The sequence below is a fragment of the Vipera ursinii genome, assembly GCF_947247035.1.
Source record: "Vipera ursinii genome assembly, chromosome: 2".
Classification (NCBI taxonomy): domain Eukaryota; kingdom Metazoa; phylum Chordata; class Lepidosauria; order Squamata; family Viperidae; genus Vipera; species Vipera ursinii.
In genome coordinates this window covers 80,727,704-80,748,090 of record NC_139513.1, presented here as the reverse complement: position 1 = coordinate 80,748,090, position 20,387 = coordinate 80,727,704, and the positions used below count along the sequence as shown (strand labels likewise).

General features: G+C 40.4%; 1 protein-coding gene across 2 annotated transcripts; it reads right to left on the bottom strand.

Annotated features, from left to right (window-relative positions):
• Window positions 1-7,071: 7,071 nt before the first annotated feature.
• Window positions 7,072-16,214, bottom strand: ATOX1 (antioxidant 1 copper chaperone). Of its 2 annotated transcripts, none has more exons than XM_083351808.1 (4): window positions 16,086-16,214; window positions 12,071-12,146; window positions 9,775-9,945; window positions 7,072-7,317 (listed from the first exon to the last, which is right to left on the bottom strand). In XM_083351808.1, exons 1-3 carry the CDS (start codon window positions 16,089-16,091, stop codon window positions 9,821-9,823), a joined length of 207 nt encoding a protein of 68 aa, XP_083207934.1. In that variant the 5' UTR covers window positions 16,092-16,214; the 3' UTR covers window positions 7,072-7,317; window positions 9,775-9,820. The 2 variants fall into 2 exon arrangements, with proteins under 2 accessions (XP_083207934.1, XP_083207935.1); XM_083351809.1 differs by having other exon boundaries at window positions 7,072-7,244.
• Window positions 16,215-20,387: the final 4,173 nt, after the last annotated feature.

Genomic DNA, 20,387 nt, shown 5'->3' with positions numbered 1-20,387 from the left:
GGTTGTCAGCACCCGGGGCAAGGCAAGTAATTTGTGCCCCCTAACCCGTGGATTTTAGCACTGGGCGGCCGCTGCACTGTCCCTCCCCCAGATAGTCCCTCGCTCTCTCTCTGCACCGCACCGCACGCCTGGCACCCCCCCTCCACAGTGGGCGGCGACCTGGCAGCTCGGATCGGATTCGCACAGCCAGCACTGCAGTGAGAGAGAGTGAGTGAGCCAGGCAGGGGCAGAGAGCTGCGAGTGTGAGTGTGCCCCCCCAGATGTTGCGCCCGGTGCAGCCGGCCCCCCTGCACCCCCCACGCTACGCCACTGGGTATGTCTAGTTTAATGAAAAGAAAGACTAGGGGTGACACGATAGCAGCGTTCCAATATTTGAGGGGCAGCCACAAAGAGTCAAACTATTTTTCAAAGCACCAGAAGGCAAGACAAGAAACAATGGATGGAAAGAGAAGCAACCTGGGATTAAGGAGAAATTTCTCAACATTGAGAACAATTAACCAGTGGAATGGCTTGCTTTCAGAAGTTGTGGGCTTTTAAGAAGACATCGTATAGCCACTTGTCCTAAGTAGTATATAGGGTCTCCTGCTTTGACTAGAAGACCTCCAAGGTCCCTTCCAACTCTATTATTCTGCATTTTGCTGTGCATAACTATGATAACACACTCCGTATCAAATGTCTTAAGGCAAAAGATTCAAATTTTGAGAGAGCTATCAAAAAGGAAGAGGCTTCTTAAACCCATCCACTGAGAGAGAATCAAGAAAATTACAGACGCAATACACTAAAGGCTGTCCTTCAAAATATGTTAAGAGATATGGCAGAGGAAGGGAGCTACTGTGGGCCAAATAATTAAATGTTCCAGATTACAGAAGGAAGTTTGGCTTTAGTGAAATAAGTAAAGTAGAAGGAATTGACTTTTATGTCTTGGGTAAGTATATACTATTGGTGTATATTTATGGCTTCTTTTACTCATCCTTCCAGGAATGCTCTCCACCCCACCCCTGCCCCCCAATGAGGCACCACTGTGAAGGGCCAAGAAGCTGTTTGATTGCAATGAGCACAAAATAATGTTTAGTATAAACATACAAGAACTACTTCAGTTGTGAAACTTCACTTCTAAGTCTCTCTCTCTCTCTCTCTCTCATATATATATATATATATATATATATATATATATATATATATATATATATATATATATATGTTTTAAGTATTTGTCAAGTCTTTTTGAACACCTTGCTAGTTACATCTTCTTTCCTGTTTCAGCCTAGCCCAAGGCTGTCCACAGGCTATAGTCACAACTTACGACAGTTCATTATTTGTGTAAATTATTCAAATTGCTAATATATATGTTTGTCCTGAAAAGTGATGCTCTAAAATAAGCATGTTAACTAGTTTGTCCAATGGATCAGCTCCAAGATTTTGAAATGCTGAATGGGGGAGGGGTGTTGGAAATTGAAGTCCCAATACATTTAGAGGGCACAAGGCCGGGGAAAGCAGAATAATTAAACTCAAAATGCTTTTGTTGGGTTAGGATTAGATAGAGTGGGGAGAGGATGGAATTGTCAATATAGTAAAAAAGAGATGCATCTTTCTGGTTGTAACATTATTTATATTCATTTCAAATTTCCTGTTTGGCAATGTATATTGCTATGGTAGAAATGCTGCATATATATATTTCCAAGCAACAACATATCTTCTGATGCCTCCAGAGATCTCTTAGCTATTAGCTAGATTTTCAGCTTGTTTGCAGAGTGCAGTATTAATTTTAGTTTTTAAGCTTATCATTTACTGAGACTTATTGTTTACAAAAGATGGCAGGACTGAACATGAGAATGCACATAAAAACTCTGTGATTTATTGAAGTGCCAGCTGTTTTTGGCTCACTCTTTTGTTCTGCCAACAGAAAGAATAGCATAGAAAACCTTCCGCCACATGGTAAAACTCTAGTCATGCTATTTCTTCACTCAGATGCTCAGCTAGCTCTACAAGGAGAGTAAAGGCACCAAAATTTAGAGAAGAAGACATCTGGTTGTGAATTGGAGACCATGGCAAAAACTGTGCTGTGTGTGCCAAATAAATTGCTCTCTTTTCGTCTTGCAATAATATTGTTAAGTTTCAGAGAAGAAATGCAGCAGTAGCTCTGCTGGCCGTAAGAAAAAAAAATATCCCAAACCCGTGGTGGTAATATTGGCCACCTGAAGTTTTATAAAATAGTTGTAAATGTCCACGAATTCTTCATAAGTCAAAATGCTTTGAAAAGAGAGGAAGAGGAGCAGGTGGATGGGAGACTAAGTGAGTTATGGAATATGACAGATCATGATTGGATGGATAATCTCTCTTACTCCATCTCCTAATGTAACTTGGATGGAAGAACTGACTTCCTTATGGACACTTAATCTTTTCCATAAGGCTGTTCAGTAATTGATACACAAAAGACTCATGGCTAGCCAAACTGACCAGTACCGTCCTTACTAATAGCAGGAGGTGGAGGTGAATGGACCCATCTCTTGATGACAATGATGGGAGCCCTTGGTGCTGAGGTTGGTTGATTGCTTGTTGACATTTCAATACCCAATTAGGTAATGTAATCAGCTGTTACATTACTTGATGATGTTACCTGAAATGTCTGCAAGCAAGCAAGCAAGTGCAGAGAGCACCATGGGCTCCACAGTTCAGCCCTGAGTTACATATATTCTCTTCTATGGACGACTATGATGTATGGAAGATTGAGGCTTGCAAGACAAGAGTGGTAAATAGAGAAGGACACGAATTGCTAAATGAATGAAAAAAAACACAAGTCATTAGTTGTCTGTGAAACTAAGAGAAAAGGAACAATGCTGCAGATCTGACTGAAGGAAGATGATCTCAGGGAGTTGACGATTATATCAATGGGAGCCAGGGCTTGTATTATTTAAATAAGGAACCACTGGTTCTAATAATAAATCCTGATAGCCTTTCAAAAGGAGAAATATTAAAATAACGGGGATATACCAATGCATATTTTCAAAAAAACTACTATTATTTCAACAGATATTTTAAAGAAGGACAGCAAGTCATAACAACGATAGAAAGGGTTTCTCACACATTGAGGGGCCATGAACCACAAATACTTCAAAGAGGATTAATCTTTCTCATAACCCTGCAATGATAAATTTAGGATTGTGCTCCAAACAATACAATTTAAGTAAGATTAAATTGAAATTAAATTAAATTAAATTAAATTGAAAACTGTCAAAAATGCCATGACACTTGGAAGCGTCAACTGGTCAAGAATACAATAGTACAAGCAGTGGGGGTCTGTCTAGGCATGCTCGCATGACATCTCTGCTTCATGAGCTGCACTGGTTGCCAGTATGTTTTTGAGTGTTATTCAAGATGGTGGTTATCACCTGTAAAGCTCTGCATGGCATGGGAGAACTGACGTTATGTGAAGGACCCACCAATCTCCAATGGTATCTGCCTGATTGGTAAGAGCCATTAGAGTGGGCATTCTCTAGGTCTCCTTGATTAAATAGTGTCATAAAATGAGGACCCAGATTGTTGGGGGCAATTAAGCTGACTTTGTAATAATGCCGCTTGGGGTGTGTGTGAAAGCCCTAATAAGCAGGCATATACATAGAATGAAGGCTACTGCTAAGCTTGTAAGCCGCCCTGAGTCTTCGGAGAAGGGCGGGATATAAATGGAATTAAAATAAATAAATAAATAAATAAATATTTCTAGACTCAGAAAGTAGATTCTTTGACACAGCACCTGAAATCTTGTCCCCGCAAAATCTGGATGGCTCCTACCATGATGACATTCCAGAAACCTTGAAGACCTGTTTGTTTTCCCAGACTTTGGGGTAGGGTAGATCAACTCCTTATTAGATGTATTTGTTACATCTTCATATTTTATTTTATTTTTATTTATTTTTTATATTGTGAGCCTATCCAAAGTTGATGTGGAAATGGACAGTCCTGAAATCTAATCAGATAAATAATACTTGAAGGCTTTTGGAAGTATTGGAACTATAGTTCCCAGAATTCTCTATCCTGATTCAGTTAATTTAATCTTGGTGAATGGTCTTGTTGAATTACTTTCCCTTACTTTGTTTAGATCTAGTTAGACTTTAAACAAATGCAAAAAAATTTGCACAGTTATGTATCTGATCAAATAAAATAAATGCTATACTTACCAAAGCAGAGTAGAAGCAAAGACTTGAAATCAACATAAAATGTGGTATAGCTTGAACATTTAACCAACTTTTATACAATCATTTTTTTAAAATGTTCTTACTTTCCACTGCTTTTTTAAAGATATTAACTGTTGTAATGACCCTGAAATGCTAAGTAAAGAAATTTGAGTGCCTAAAAAAATGCCATGTATTTGGAATATAGGTAGAACTCCCAGGAAAATAATTTCTTGATAATAGTTAAAAAATGTTATGCTTATGTTTATCTTTTGTTATGCTTCATTCTGTGATCTGAAGATGTAAGGAGACATAATTTGATATTTTTCTTAAGTGTAATGTTGAAAATATGAAAGCTTAGAATTTTTCCTTAGCTTACGAAAGCCAGTTGTGACTTTGGGTCAGTCACTCTCAGCTCAACCCACTTCACAGGGCTGTTGTTGTGGGGAAAACAAGAGAAGGTGTGTTGGATATGTTCACCCCCTTGAGTTATTTGTAAAACTAATAAAGGCATCATACACATAAATAGTAATTTCATCTCTCCCTTTTAACAATTGCAAAGGATTAAGAGAAATCAGCTATAAACCTGGCCACACTTATGTTTATATCTAATGTTAAATAATTTTGTGTGCAGAAAATAGATCTCTGGTTATTGAACTAAGTTTCTGGTTGTTAGCTGCGAAGTTGTGTCCGACCCATCGTGATCCCATGGACAATGTTCCTCCAGGCCTTCCTGTCCTCTACCATCTTCTGGAGTCCATTTAAGCTCACATCTACTGCTTCAGTGACTCTATCCAGCCACCTCATTCTGTCATCCCCTTCTTCTCTTGCCCTCAATCTTTCCCAGCATTAGGCTCTTCTCCAGTGAGTCCTTCCTTCTCATTAGGTGGCCAAAGTATTTGAGTTTCAGCTTCAGGATCTGGCCTTCTAAAGAGCAGTCAGGGTTGATCTCCTCTAGGACTGACCGGTTTGATCACCTTGAAGTCCAAGGGACTCGCAGGAGTCTTCTCCAGCACCATAGTTCAAAGGCTTCAATTTTTTGGTGCTCAGCCTTTCTTATGATCCAACTTTCACAGCCATACATTGCAACTGGGAAGACCATAGCCTTGACTATATGGACTTTTGTTGACAGGGTGGTCTCTGCTTTTTAGTGTACTGTCTAGATTTTCCATTGTTTTCCTCCCCAGGAGCAAGCGTCTTTTAATTTCTTGGCTGCAGTCCCCATCTGCAGTGATCTTGGAGCCCAGGAAAATAAAATCTGTCACTACCTCCATTTCTTCCCCATCTATTTGCCAGGAATTGAGAGGGCCGGATGCCACGATCTTGGTTTTCTTAATGTTAAGTTTCAACCCAACTTTTGCACTCTCCTAAGTTAGCCTACGTTTATTTTAAAAAATTAGGAGAAATGCCCTTCACAAATTCCAATTCCACACTCAGGTTTTATTAAAAATGAAATCAATTCATCATTAAGTACTTAAATCCTAATAATTTCAATATAATGAGGCCTAAAATACAAAATGGTTTTCATGGCTTTGTCTGAAGAATGTCTAGCCACAAAACCAAAAGCATGGTACTGTCAGGACTCCAACTTTGCCTATGTATGCAAGGGGTAGTTTAGAGATTTCTCTCCTCAGAAGTTCTATCCAGCTGTGGGGAAAAACACTCCATTTTAACCGGCTATCAAATATCAATTTTTAAAAGAAAATAATTAATATATCTATATCTCAAATCTATAATTTCTTTATAAAACAGTATTTTATTATTAGCTGAGGCATAGTCCCGTGCAAATTAACTTCTGCCCCAGGAAATCTATCATGCTCAATGATTAGTACAAGTTCTGGTTTTAGTTGGGGATTAATATATAATAAAACCACCAGATTTATTTTTTCTGCCGATAATTGTGTGAGCTTTATATCACTATATTGTCTGTAAGCCACCTAGAGGTACTGTTGAGATGGGTGGTACAGAATGCAGCCGCGAGAGTTGTATTGGGAGTTTCCCGACACTCCCATGTCACACCTTTGCTCCGCGAGCTGCATTGGCTTCCAGTTGTCTTCCGAGTGAGGTTCAAGGTGTTAGTAATGACCTACAAAGCCCTACATGGCATGGGTCCGGAATACCTTGGGGAGCACCTGCGGCCGGCGTCAACTTCCCTCCGCCCAGTACGCTCCCACAGAGAGGGCCTCCTCAGGGTGCCACCGGTCAAAGAACGCCGACTGGTGGCCCCCAGGGGGAAGGCGTTCTCTGTGGGTGCACCGGATTTATGGAACCATCTTCCGGTCGAGCTCCGGATGGCGCCCGATCTCCGCTCCTTCCGGCACGATCTTAAAACCCATTTCTTTAAACAAGCTGGCCTGGCTGATGGGACGGGGTGGGATTTTATAAATGGACTTCAATTTTTAATCTGTATTAATTTATTATGGGCATTGTTTAATTACTTTTTAATAATTTTTAATTTTTGTATCTTGTTTTTATGTATTGCCCTGTTCACTGCCCTGAGTCCTTCGGGAGAAGGGCGGTATATAAATTAAATAAATAAATAAATAAATAAATAAATAAATAAATAAATAAATAAATAAATAAATAAATAAATAAATTGCAGAAAAGGAGGGAAGGGAGGGTTAGAAGCACTATTGGTTATAGAAAGGGAAGTATAGTAAGAGTGAATGTAAAAACTACATGAGCTCAATTTGGTCCTGGCACATTCCTGTATATCCTTCTGCAATCTGAGATTCTCAAGAATATTTGGCCACTCTTTCATCATCTCTAGCGTCATAGCCATTTAATGGGCACAAGTCTGCAAAAGTCTGCTGTAGAATATTAGGTGAATATGAATTAACCAGCTTGATTCTTCTAAAAGCTACTGGCTGCTTCTGAAAAAATGCACAGTCGAGACTTTTACATGAAAATAGGAACAGCTCCTTGCTTTATTACAAGATCATAACAGAAGAATGCATAAGCGTTACATTTGTAAGAGGAAAATTGGGCCATCTGGGGTCACATTTTCTCTTAGTCTTTTTTCCCACGGAAAATTGTTTTCTTCCTTTCTCTCTTTTTCAACATCTGGCCAGGCAACTGCAGTCAAAGGAACAGGATCAACAGAAGTAGAGGTAACTCCCTTCTTACTGAAGCCATATTAAAAGCATTGCTGGAAAACCAGGGGAAGTAAGAGTTAGACATGATCTCCACCTGCTGGTGGAAGCTACATAGCACAACCGCTTTAAGCAAATTGTGATACATTATTAGAGTTTAAAAATACTGTACAGATACATCCACAATATACAGTCATCGACCTACGACCAAAGCTTCTGTTGCTAAGAAAGACAGTCGTTAAACGAATTTTGTCCTATTTTATGACCTTTCTTCCCACAGCTGTTAAGTGAATCACTGCAACTGTTAGTAAGACGGTTGTTAAGTGAATCTATTGACTTTCTATTCCCTATTGACTTTGCTTGTCAGAAGATCGCAAAAGGTGATCATATGACCCCAGGTTATTGCAACTGTCATAAATACATGCCAGTTGCCAAGCGTCCAAATGTTGACCACATGATCACAGGGATGCTACAGTAGTCATATGAAAAGTGGTTATAAGTCACTTTTTTCAGTGCTGCTGTACAAATGGTTGTAAGTCAAGGACTACCTGTAAATGGATATAAAATAAACACAGTGATTTCTCATAATAGCAGTAACTGGTGTTGATATAATCCTCTTGAGTTGTGCTATTGGTGGAACTAGAAACTATTGTCTCTGTTTTATTGTGTTTTGGATGTTCCTATTTCTGATTTTACTTTTAAAACTTCATCCTTTACTTTAAGCTATTCCAATGTGGTAGCTATCAAAATTCAGTGTAGATGGGAAGCTAGCACAATAGATTACTTCTGCCGCTACCGTACCCTATCCACATTCCTCCAAAAATAAAAAGTGGCATACTTCATAGCAGTGGATCCTACTGATCTCTCTGTTAAAAAAATCCTCAGATAGAAATATAAAGCCTATTTGTTTGGCTTACTAGAACATGCTGTGTGTAGGGCAGCCTTTGGAAATAACCTGGTGCAGAATGTAGTAGCCAGTAGCTGGCAAGACAACATCACTATTACAGGACAATACATTTGATTTTAAAGTCACTGCACTGGCTACCTATGCTTCCAGGCCCATAGTGCTATTGATTGCCTACAGAGCCCAAATATGCTGTTCTGTAGCGTTTGGGAACCAGGCACTACTTTGTAAAAACTTATTTTGTCCATTCAGCTCAATCATCTCAAGAAGGCCCAGTAAGAGTTCTTCTTCCATGAGGGGGTCCATGGAATTTGGGCCATCTCTGTAGTGGTTCCCATGCTCTAGAACAGAGGTCTTCAAACTTGGCTGCTTGTAAGACTTGTGGACTTCAATTCCCAGAATTCCTCAGCCAGCCATGCTGGCAGAGGAATTCTGGCAGCTGAAGTCCACAAGTCTTAAAGCAGCCAGGTTTGGAGACCCCTGCTCTAGAACCTGATTTTCCAAGAAGTATGTATAGCATCTTTCGTTCTTGCTTCCCATAAGATGGTTAAGACACTTTGTTCTATGATGCTTTTGACCCTCTCTGAATGTGTGACATCATCTTGGTTTGTATACAACCCACTCTCCAATTCACGTAAGGAAAAGTGTTCAATCTGTAACTGTAACCTGAAGCTGAAGTACAAAGGAGGAAGGATGTACTCCATCTATTAAAAAAAAATACTGTTCAGTCCATGTGAGACAGGTTCATATTTTGACAAAACCCATTTATTACTGATTTTATCAAAATTTTAGCTTTATGTTTTGGCTGGATGTGGGATGAGACTTGATGTGGCCAGAAGAGTTGAACTGCTACAGAAGTGTGTACAATCAGTTTTATCAAAGAGAAGGGAAGACTGAAAAAATGATCTGTGGTTAGCTGAATCTTATAACAATGCTACCTGCACAGTCTCCAGTTCTCTGAAAGGCTATTTTTCTTTTTAGGAGGGGTAAAAGTACTTTAACAAATAAAATTAAATAAACATAGGGCCTAAACACTTCTCCTTGTGGACATGAATGGCTGCTGCAAGCACACTTCTGTAGTTATTCCTGCACAAGGCAGAATTTGGAAAGAAAAAGGATCATGCTGTAGGATTTTGAGGGAAAGATGACGCCTGATTAAGCTGGTCCTTTGCTCCTCCAGCTCACCAAACTGGTTGTTGGACAGATTTAACTCCTCCTAAAATGTCAGCTACGTGCAGCCCTAGCTGCTTGCTCAGCAATATGCTGGATAAGGCTTGGCCTGGATACTTTCTTTGTCTTCACAGCTATATAGCCCCAACACAAATCCAGTTATAAGTAATACAACTTTTTTTTTGTACAAGGGATGGGGTGGTGATGCACAGTCTCTACTCTTGGGCAGAGTCACATATATAAAAATATGACATTAATTTTTTTCACACCTAACTCCTTTTATTTCTGCTAATCTGAAGCAGGAGAGAGTAGTTAGTCTTCACAAAACTAACAACAGATCAATATATTTCATTAACACCTGAGGCTGCTATTCCAGCACATTTCACATCATATTCAGTTGTGCTCAGACAGCAGTTTTTAAATAATTCTGACAACTAACCTTTCTTAAAGCAAAAGAGCCCAATCAGCAACATTTTTCTAAATGTTTATTTCTCTCCGAGATAGGAGGCATTTTTCCCAGTTTTCTTCAGGGTGTCCAACAATGTATCAACACTGTGAGTGGAATCAATGCTCACTTTCTTGTTGGGTAGGTCAATTTCAAACTGAACACCTGAGAGAGGAAAGAAATAACAGGCATGGTATTTTTTGCCTAACGGCGAGAACAATAAACCAATGGAAGGGCTTGCCTTCATAAGTTGTGGGTGCTCCATCACTGGAGCCTTTTAAGAAGGGACTGGACAGCTATTTGTCTGAAATGGTATAGGGCAGGGGTAGGCAACCTCGGCTCTTTTATGACTATGCTGGCTCAGGATTTCTGGGAGTTGAAGTCCATGAGTCATAAAAGAGCCGAGGTTGCCTACCCCTGGTATAGGGTCTCCTGCTTGAGTAGGGGTTGGGCTAGAAGACCTCCAAGGACTCTTCCAACTCTGTTATTGTGTGTGTATTAAGGCAGCGGTCCCCAATCTTTACGACTTGGCGGACCAGTAGAGGTGGTAGTGGCGGCGTGGTGGGGGTAGAAAAGGAAGATGGTATGGTTTTGTGCTGCTTTGAGAAATGCAGTTTCATCCGGGTACCTTTGCCCACCGTTTCCACGGTCTGGTTCCCAACCCTGTATTAAGGGTTTAGGGAGTGGCACAGCTTACTTGAAATAAAACTGACCTCTAAGAATATAAATCTGTGACTGATCAAAATGATACTCATTTCTATGCAGTACTACAGTATAGAACAGTTTTATTTATCTATGTGGATACATGGGCATAATGTGCACAGTAGTGCTGGATTATACTCAGCAGGTATTGATTTATATAAAATTGCCCAACATTGCTTGCGAAAAGAATATACTGACCTATTAACACCTAGCTGATTTGTCAAATTACCAAAGTTACTTGGAGATCTTGCTTACTGCATGGTCAAAGTACAATATTATTGCTGGGCTTGTGCTGACGTGTGCACATTCTCCAGTGTTTCTGGGAAAAATATACATATTTTCCAGGGACAACAAAAATGCAATAGAAGACATACATATTTTCCAAAGTTTGATAGAAACTTTTTTTATTATCTAGAAAAGATAAACACAACAGGAAATTCTCCGAGGCCCGCTGGATATAAAATCAGGACATATGGTATGTCAAAAATGATAAATGTGCATAATGACTAGTAGCTAGACAAGTAGTTCTCAACCACATTTACTGTTGCTAAGTGAGGCAGTTGTTAGCCGAGATTTTATGACCTGCTTTGCCAGTCGTTAAGTGAATCTCAGTCGTTAAGTGAATCATGTGGCCATTAAGTGAATTTGTCGGAAGCCAGTTGGGAAGATTGCTAATGGCAATCACATGATCCCAGGATGCTGCGACCATCATAAATACATGCTGGTTGTTAAGCACCTAATTTTTGATCACATGACTGTGGGGATGCTGCAGTGGTCATTAAGTGTGAGGACAGGTCATAAATCCCCTTTTTCAATGCCACTGTAACTTTAAACATCACTTAATGAATGGTTGTAATTCAAGGACTTCCTGTACACCCATTCAATCCACCTTAATCATAACATAAATATATGTTTACATACAAAACAGTTAACGTGAAGCTTCTAGGTGCATTTCACTGAATCACATTCATAAGGCCTTCATTTAGTTCTGAACATGGAAGTATACATTCTGTATAAGATATCTTTCAAAAAGCCACATTATACCAGTTCTAATTTAGGACAGGAGGAGGGTAGAGCCCTATTAAGATCAGAAAGAGAGTAGTAGAGGTCTTCTCAGACCAAAAGTTACATAGAAAACTTATTTGTTAAATGAACGTAGGATCAAGTCCTGAATGATGCAAATAAAGTTTACAGGACAATCTATAATAATCCAGCAGAGGAAATGATTTTCAGAAGGGGATTCTCCATATTCTCATTAAAAATCATAAAATGCAAATTCAACATGTATTTCTCAACAGATATTATTTAGTTCAGGCAACTATCCATATTAATAGAAAGGCAGTCTTTAATAATAAATTCAATACATAAATATGAATTTACTGTGGCATACTGTGGGGGAGAACATAGTTCAAGTGCGGTGGAATTATCAAAAATATTTTAGTAGGATATCATCTTATAAAGTTGATACTGATCTTTGAGTTTCTGATGTCAATTTTTCTAGATAGGTTATGAGCAAAACTCTCAAGTGTTCCAAGCAAGAACAGTTGTAAACAGTTGGAAATATTAGAGTCTGCCAAACTTCTCTCACCTCCCAGTTTGTTGAGAACACGGGTTACAGTATTGAGGCATCCTTCACAGGTCATATCCACAAAGAACTCATGTTTCTGAAATCATGAGAATTAAAACAATAAGATTACTGAAACTCATCACTGTCTAAATTACATGTACAATGCAAAGCACAATTAAATATTATGTTAACTAATATTCACAAATCTTCACTCTATAGCAGGGCTGTCAAACTCAATTTCATTGAGGGCCGCATCAGCATTGCGGTTGCCCTCAGGGGGCCGGGTGGGTATGGCCAGGGTGGGCGTGGCCTACTGGGTGGGCGTGGCTAGAGTGCATATGGCTTACTGGGTGGGCATGGCCAGCTCTACATCGTTCGCATCAAGGGTGCCTATGGGGCCCTGGGCAGGAGTGGGACAGATCTCTGGCAGAAGGAGGGTCTCTGGGCCAAGGCAGTGGGGGCCGTTCCCTCACTGTTTCCAGGATGGCTTCGCGGGCCACATGAAACCACTTTGTGGGCCGGATCTGGCCCCCGGGCCTTGTGTTTGACATGTCTGCTTTATAGAACATAAACATGCAAACATAATTTGTGAACCACAACTTGGATTCTTTGTGAACAACTCAGCCAGCCCTTGGAGAATTATCCAATTGTCTCTGTGGCTTTTTGTGCACTCTTGCTAGAATTTGTTGCAGGGGGAGGTAGTCAAGGAGAGAAGCAAGTGTCATTCTGAAAAGGACTAACCGGTTTTTAAAGTAACACTTCAGGTACATTTCACCGAGATTGAAATTGGAGAAAAGTGTGGAATCCTACTTAAGGAATGTGTGGACAGAAGTGGATGCAAGCCCTAATGTAGGTAGGGCCAAATCTCTGAGTCTAAGCATTTCTACTTTCACTAGAAGTAAGAAGGATGACTGAAAGTCTAGTTTGTTTCCCCTAAGAGACACACTAATCACCAGAGATTTCAGTAAAAAGTTGTTTGTATCATTGAAAGCTTTGTTATTGTATATTTCTTTTAAGACAAAAGATGTTAATGTATGAGTTGCCGTGTTGGCACTTTGTGATAAATAAGTGGGTTTGGGGTTGCAGTTTGGGCACTCGGTCTCTAAAAGGTTCACCATCACTGCTATATGGGAACACTAAAAACTCTCGTATTTATGGTAGTTCCATAATATGGTAAGCGTTCATGGATATCAACCCAATTAATCAGACGTATTTGATTGATCTTTTAGATGCCACAAGACTCTGTCAAGTTTTCTATTCCAGAACTTGAGGTACAATGGACAGTGAGTGCCACATATGACAGAGAAAGCTATTCAGACCCACATCTCCCATTATCTAACATAAGGCCCATGATGCAGTCAGTGCATCAGGGTCAGTACAGGAAGGGTGATGACTTCTTTTGCCTACTTTCTATCCAGAACAAAGAAAGCCATAGTGGTTAGTTTTAAGTTCTGAGAGAAAAAAGAATGAGAGAAAGCATATGGCGGTCCTGTGTGCTCTTCCACGCCCCCTGCAAAGCTGGGAAGTTGCCATAGCTGAGTAACAGTACAGTGAAAAGAACACAGGCTTCAGTGATGCCACTCTACAAACTCGAAACCTCATTCCCCAGTCCACAGAAAGCAACAAGATACTTGGATCACCATGGATTAGCCAGAAGTGGCAGAAAAACTTGTCCTGTAATTCTTGGATGAACTTCCCCACTCCCAGCAACACTTTTTTCATTGTTGCTGCTCCTGCAGCAATAAACTTCTTAGTGTGGTGATTATGGATCTGAACCACATTTTGTGGAAAAGGGAAGAACAGAGGACGGATATAAAATTAAATAGAACAGGCTCTGTTAATCTGTCGCATCAGTTAATGTCCAGGATATTTCCATATAAATCGCAAAGTGGCTAAATTTTGCAATATGCAAACAGTTTATAAACAACTAGACATAAAACTGCAACTGCTGTGTTGAAGAACACGTTCTAAAGAGGAACCTATAATATTTTTTTAAGATCCCAGCACTTGATTATATAGGGTTCTGCCCTCATGGAGGAAAAATACAACTAAAATTATTGTAAAAACAGGGAAATGTTAGGGTTAAAGGCCATAATTGCATTGTGAATGACCAGAAGATGGAGATTCTGTGAATTGTGCAAAGACAGTCCAGATAATCATGTCATGCATACCTGGAAACCCAGTTTAACTAAGGACTAGTATCCTAGTAATACAAATGCAGCTAATTAATTGCAATCCATCAGTACTCAATTAACGCTACTGAGGTCTATGTCCACTTTATGTGCTGCTAGAAATGCTCATTTTTTTTAAAAAAAAGTATTGTCAGCTTTACCAAACTGGGATGTTGTTACTCAAATACAGTACTCTCCAAACCAATGTTCCTGCATTATACTAAGACTCTTAAGTTACAAGAACTCCTAGCCAGAGTGACTACTAGCTAGAAATTATTGGAGTTATTATAATTTTTGTACTGTACATAGCTAGTTAGAAATTGCTGCTTATTATGTAAGCAGTAGTTGGCATCATGAAATGGCTGTTTTAAGGGGAGTATTTCTCATGTGCCTAATAACTTTAATAATAATACATTTAATAAATTTAATAATAAATACATAAGCATAAAGTGTGTATATATATGTATCTTAAGCATCCAAAGCAGTTCTATCTGGAAGGCCACAATTATCTGCAAAAACCAATGGATAGAGAAGATTTCACTTGGCCTGAGCTGATACTTCAAATCAAGCAGTTTATTGGCAGATAACCCTTACTGAAGCTTGAGAAGGTAGGCAAATTAGGCGGCTTTATAAAACATGCTCTTTCATATGGAATTGGAGCAAAGATATACTGTTAGTCCTAGAACATGGCCAGGAAGGGTGTATACTGTACTGACATAAATTACAACAAATCCTTTACAGTTAATAATGGAGGACCTCAGGTCTTCTCTCCCAATCCTGGTGACAGATCATTTGGATCCGACAGGTTTGTTGGGCTAAAACACTCAAGATAGGATGAAACTCATCAGAAGAGTACCAAGTTGGAGAAAAAAAATGTATTCAATAGGACACACAGCCACGCACGAATAGTAAAGGATTCATTTGTTCTGTGGAAAAATGAAGCGCAGGATTTTGTGTGGCCAAGCACAATTTTCCAGGTTATTGTTTTGGGGGGGTGTGGGGGGAGGGTAGCATACCATTGCGAGGTCTAAAAAAACATCTGCAAAATCCCGTTGGCCAAAAGGACTAATTTCTCACAAAACGCCTCATTTTGAAAGAAAAAAAAAAAAAGACTGCCAGCAGCCTTAACCAAACCGATGCCTCTAGAACAGAGGTCTTCAAACTTGGCCCTTTGATGACTGGTGGACTTCAATTCCCAGAATTCCTCAGCCTTCAATTCTGGGAGTTGAAGTCCACCAGTCATCAAAGGGCCAAGTTTGAAGACCCCCTGCTCTAGAAGTATTAGGACTTGGCGGGGAATTCTGGAGGACATCAATCTGGGCAAGGCTAAGAAGAAGCCTCAGCAAAACTCCGCGACAATCCCCCTCGCCCGTCCCTTCCGCCCAGGGGCAACCCCCGCGCCGACGGGTCATCCTTTCTTCTGGAATCCCAAGGCGATTTAGGACAGCGTTTTCCAACCTTAGGAACTTGAAGATGCGTGGACTTCAACTCCCAGAATTCCCCAGCCAGCATAGCTGGCTGGGGAATTCTGGGAGTTGAAGTCCACGCATCTTCAAGTTCCTAAGGTTGGGAAACGCTGATTTAGGAGATCTTACAGACTGGGGGGGGGCGCTTGGGGGAATCAAACCGGGGAGCAAGATAAACAGGACTCTCCCCACGAAAGGCGAAGGGCTTCTTCCCCACCCCACCCCCTCAAAAAAAAGGAAATCACAGAGGGGCACCGGAGAGCTGATGCCGCTACACAAGCGAGAAGGACCGCCAGGAAACTTCCTTTGCAGCGCCTCCTCCTGGGCTCGGGCCCTCCTTTTTCTCCTTCGCCGCCCCAACTCGAGTTTCGGATTAGAGGGTGCTGTGCAAGCACCTACCGGCATGGCTGCTGCTCCTCCTCCTCCTCCGGACACCTTTTCTCGCTTGCTCCCGCTCGTCCAGCCTCAGCAAAGCGAAAGGCCTGCCGACCAGACCGTAGCTTGCTCCTCCCTGGCCCGGACGCCGCGGCTCCTCCTTTCTAAGCCGTCGGCTGGCAGCTGGGCAGGCGTTGGTAGGGCGGGGAGAAAGAAGCGGGTCGCCGCGTGTTCTTCGTGCCGGCAGAGGGAGAAATTCCTTTGGGGGTTCGAGGCAGCGCCTCAGTTGGCAGGGAAGGAGGGAGGGCGCCCGACAGGGGAAGGAGGAGGAGGGTGGCTGGTTCCAGCAGCAACAGTCAGGGCTGGCGTGGCATCTTATGCCCCTTTTCCCGAACGGCCATATTTCTGCCGTACTTCTTCTGTAGGCAAGGGGAAAAAAAATCAAAAACCCCTACCCGGCAAATCCCCCAGCCCCAACGGTCGCTTCTTTCATCCCTTTTTAAGGCGCTCAGCTCGGCCATCGTCGTAGAGAAGCGTGTGACGCTTGGGGAAGCAATCGTGCGCCCGCAGAAAAAAAATTCCTCGGGGTCTACGAGGCCTTTGCTTTTAGCAACTTAATTTGTAAATACGCTTTTAATTGAAACAAAGCAAAAAAATAATTAAAAGGCTGGAAAAAATAATAATGAAAAATCGCTGCGGAGCAGCAACATTGCGGGTGCATATATATTTTTTTAAAAAGATAATTTAAATTTAGATTTATATATTTATATATGCCCTGTGAACCGCCCTGAGTCCCCTAGGGAGAAGGGCGGTATAGAAATCCAATAAATGAAATGAAAAGCGCAGGGCTGTTTTGCCTTCTGGTTTACTGGTGTTTTGCAACTGACAACTGGTTTGTGAGAGTAACCTTCCAAATGAGCTGAAAAAGCCATTCAGGATATCACTGATTTTGAGATTGCTGTACACGTAACTAATACGGCCCCGTTCAAACTGCTGGTAGTTAGGACTCTACGGGAATCCCATTTTGCCAAAATTGACCAATCCAAATACGATGAAAGAGTCTAAAGTCTCCATGGGATTTAGATAGTGGGAAGGAATATCTCCAGGCACAGGTTCACTAGATTCAGAATGGTGGACATCAGTAGGTAGGCCAAACTCCACCCTTTTTCAACCTGTGACACTGCAGAGCCCTGCTGTGGAACCTGCTTTCCCCAGAGTTGTGCTGCAGTGTTTAAAAAACTTGATGCCACTGATTTCCAAAGCATATTTATTCAAGGGCAAGTCGCAAAGAATGCAGTGTAATTTAATTTTAAATACATGTGCTTGTTTTGGAGGGTGTAATGCTGCTTTGTATCTCTGTATTACAACGTCCCCTTTATTTTTATACCAAGTTTACATGATTGTGTAAGTCAGTACCATGGAATAAACTCAAGTTAGCAACCACAAGAACCTAAAATACTGTTAATACAACTGCGTCCTGTCAAATGTCACAGTGGGCCTGATCAGGGTTTTCACCTGTTGTATTCTCGCTGGGGAGGGGCATTTTTCTATTTTGCCTTCTTTAACTGTTACTCAGCAGCTTGTGCTGACAATGCATTTTGGTATCTGAGTAAAAGAAAAAAAAATAGTGCCAACTGATCAGAGACTTAACAAAATGAAATGTTAGATATATTAAGGAGATAAGTATTGGTGCTCCAGTTTAATATCTGCTTCTGTGGAGATGCCTCATTGTGCAGCTGTGCTGACACAGCAAATTAAATCATTTTACCAGCTAGATTAGCTAAACCAAACTCAAACCCACACAATCCTAGCATATGGTACAAATCACGAGGCAACTGGATTTTCTTGTTTTTCTTTGAAGACATTTCGCTTCTCATCCTAGAAGCTTCTTCAGCTCTGACTGGATGGTGGGGGAATGGAAAGATTTATACTCCTTGCAGACAGCTGTTCATTTGCATTCTTTTAGCAAGTCGTTAATGCTACCTGGAGGCTTATCTGTGTCCTCAGGGTCACCCAAGCGGTGCAAATGTATGGAGTCTTCTTGGAACTATTGAAAGGACTGTACTGTAGACTGGAGATAGATGATGTCATATCCCTCCCCCTCTGTTGAAGAGGGCTGTTCAATTTTGACATAGATGGCCTCTTTGACCGCTCTTTCAAATCAGCGGTCCTGTTTTGTTTGAAAGCATTCACCAAACATATCAATTCAATGGATAGATACATCAAATTCATATGTGAAGATGTTAAGGAAAACAGTCTAGCCTTCCTGAACTGTGCTGTATACATTAAAGAAGACAGAAGCCTTAACACTGAAATTTACAGAAACCCCCCACACAAAGATCAATATTTACATTTTGATTCACATCACTCACTGGAGCACAAAATGGGAGTTATTAGAACCCTACATCATAGAGGTGAAGGCCTGCCAACCAGCAAAGAATGAAAAGAAAAAGAGATAAAACACATTAAGCAAGCCCTCAGAACATGTGGCTATCCCAGGGGCGTAAAACTGCCGGACTGCGGGCTGGATGTGTTATGCTGAAACCGCACCCACCCCATTGCTGGCAATGGGTAAAAAGTCGCAATATGTTGCGACACATCATGTGACATTCCCAGCAGGAACTCCTCCATAACAGACCAAGAAGAAAACAATAAACAAAGCAACGTAGTCATTTCACACGTTGTAGGAATATCGGAAAAGCTGAGGAGGATCTTCAGCAAACAAAACATACGTGCACACTTCAAACCCAAGAATAAGGCAGAAGGTTGTCCACCCCAAGGATAAAACACCCAGACACAAAGTGAGCAATGTCGTATATGCAGTACAAGCAGTGAGCCACTTGTAGATCTGTACATTGGGGAAACAAAATAACAATTTCATAAACGTATGGAACAATATAGCAGAACAAACCAGGACCAAATTCAGCAGTCCATCTGCATTTAAAAGACAGGCCACTGTTTTGAAGACAGCAAAGTTCACATTTTGGACAGGGAGGACTGCTGGTTTGAAAGAGGGGGTCAAAGAGGCCATCTATGTCAATATTGAACAGCCCTCTCTCAACAGAGGGGGAGGGATATGACATCTAACTCCAGTCTACAATACAGTTCTTTCAACAGCTGTCTGCAAGGAGTATACATCTTTTCATTCCCCACTATCCAGTCAGAGCTGAAGAAGCTTCTTGGATGAGAAGCAAAATGTCTTCTAAGAAAAAAACAAAGTCCAGTTGCTTCGTGAAAAAAGCATCTTTGGGATAACTATGACCTGGATGACTGAGAATCTCCATAGACATTTGTCTGGGCTTAGTATATGTCATGAACATAACCACTGCTTTTCACTCATGGCACATCTGAACTCACCCTGTCTATTTGTAGTAGTGTCCTAACAAATATATTTGAATCAGAACAATTATTTGATTAGAAAAAATGGTTTAATATTGAACAGTATTATCAGCAGTTTTAAACATAATAACTGGATATAATATGCAAGATATTTGGAATGAAGAATTGGAGTATCCTTTACAATACTACAAAATCACTGATCTCGGCTTTCAGAAACATCACATGTATGATGCCTACATAATTCAACAAGTAGATTAATTTTACTGAATTTCACTGGTTTTTATTTATTCCACTTTTGTTTTCTGATACTTATGCTATTAGTTTGTATAATTTAATTATTAGCATTCTTTAATCTTATTTAAATTATTTGCAAAGTGCTGTACTTTTTATTCGTTCTTAAGAAAGTTAAAAATTAAAAAATAGGATGGTAAAATATTTTCAAATGATTCCTGGCGACTTTATGGGCATCTCTTTAGACATCCATGAGAAGACACAATGATATGAACATAACAATGTAAATGAAATAGATGGAATGACGCAAGAGGGCAAGCCACTTTATTTGCATGATAATGTGTACAATGTTGCTTGCTTTTTATGTTGTTGTGCATGACCGTAACAGGTCCAGGTAGTTTTGTCAGTGCTACTGAAATAGTTTGTCATTGCCTTATTCTGGGATGTTTTCCAGTTTCTCAGTCTTGTTTTACCCGATGTTTTCTGGAGGAATCCAATGCAACTATTTTCCAGATTGAAACCTTATCTTTGAATCACAGACAATGTAGCAAGACTACCAACTTCTACAGTAGCTGATCAATATCTATCAAAATATTAAATTTACTGACCATACTATATATATTTTAAGGTTCTTTGGTTGGCTATCCTTTGGGCTAAACAAACTAAAAAAGACAAAAACAGCACAAGTTAAAAGAACAATGATGTTCAGTAAAATGATCAACAAGAAAATAAGCTCAGAGGGGTACAGAAAATGGA

Bases quoted from the DNA above. Each gene is read 5' to 3' on its own strand.
- ATOX1 (XM_083351808.1), bottom strand. The intron at 9,946-12,070 runs GTGAGAGAAGTT...TTCCTCTCTCAG, and splicing joins TGTTCTCAACAAACTGGGAG to GTGTTCAGTTTGAAATTGAC.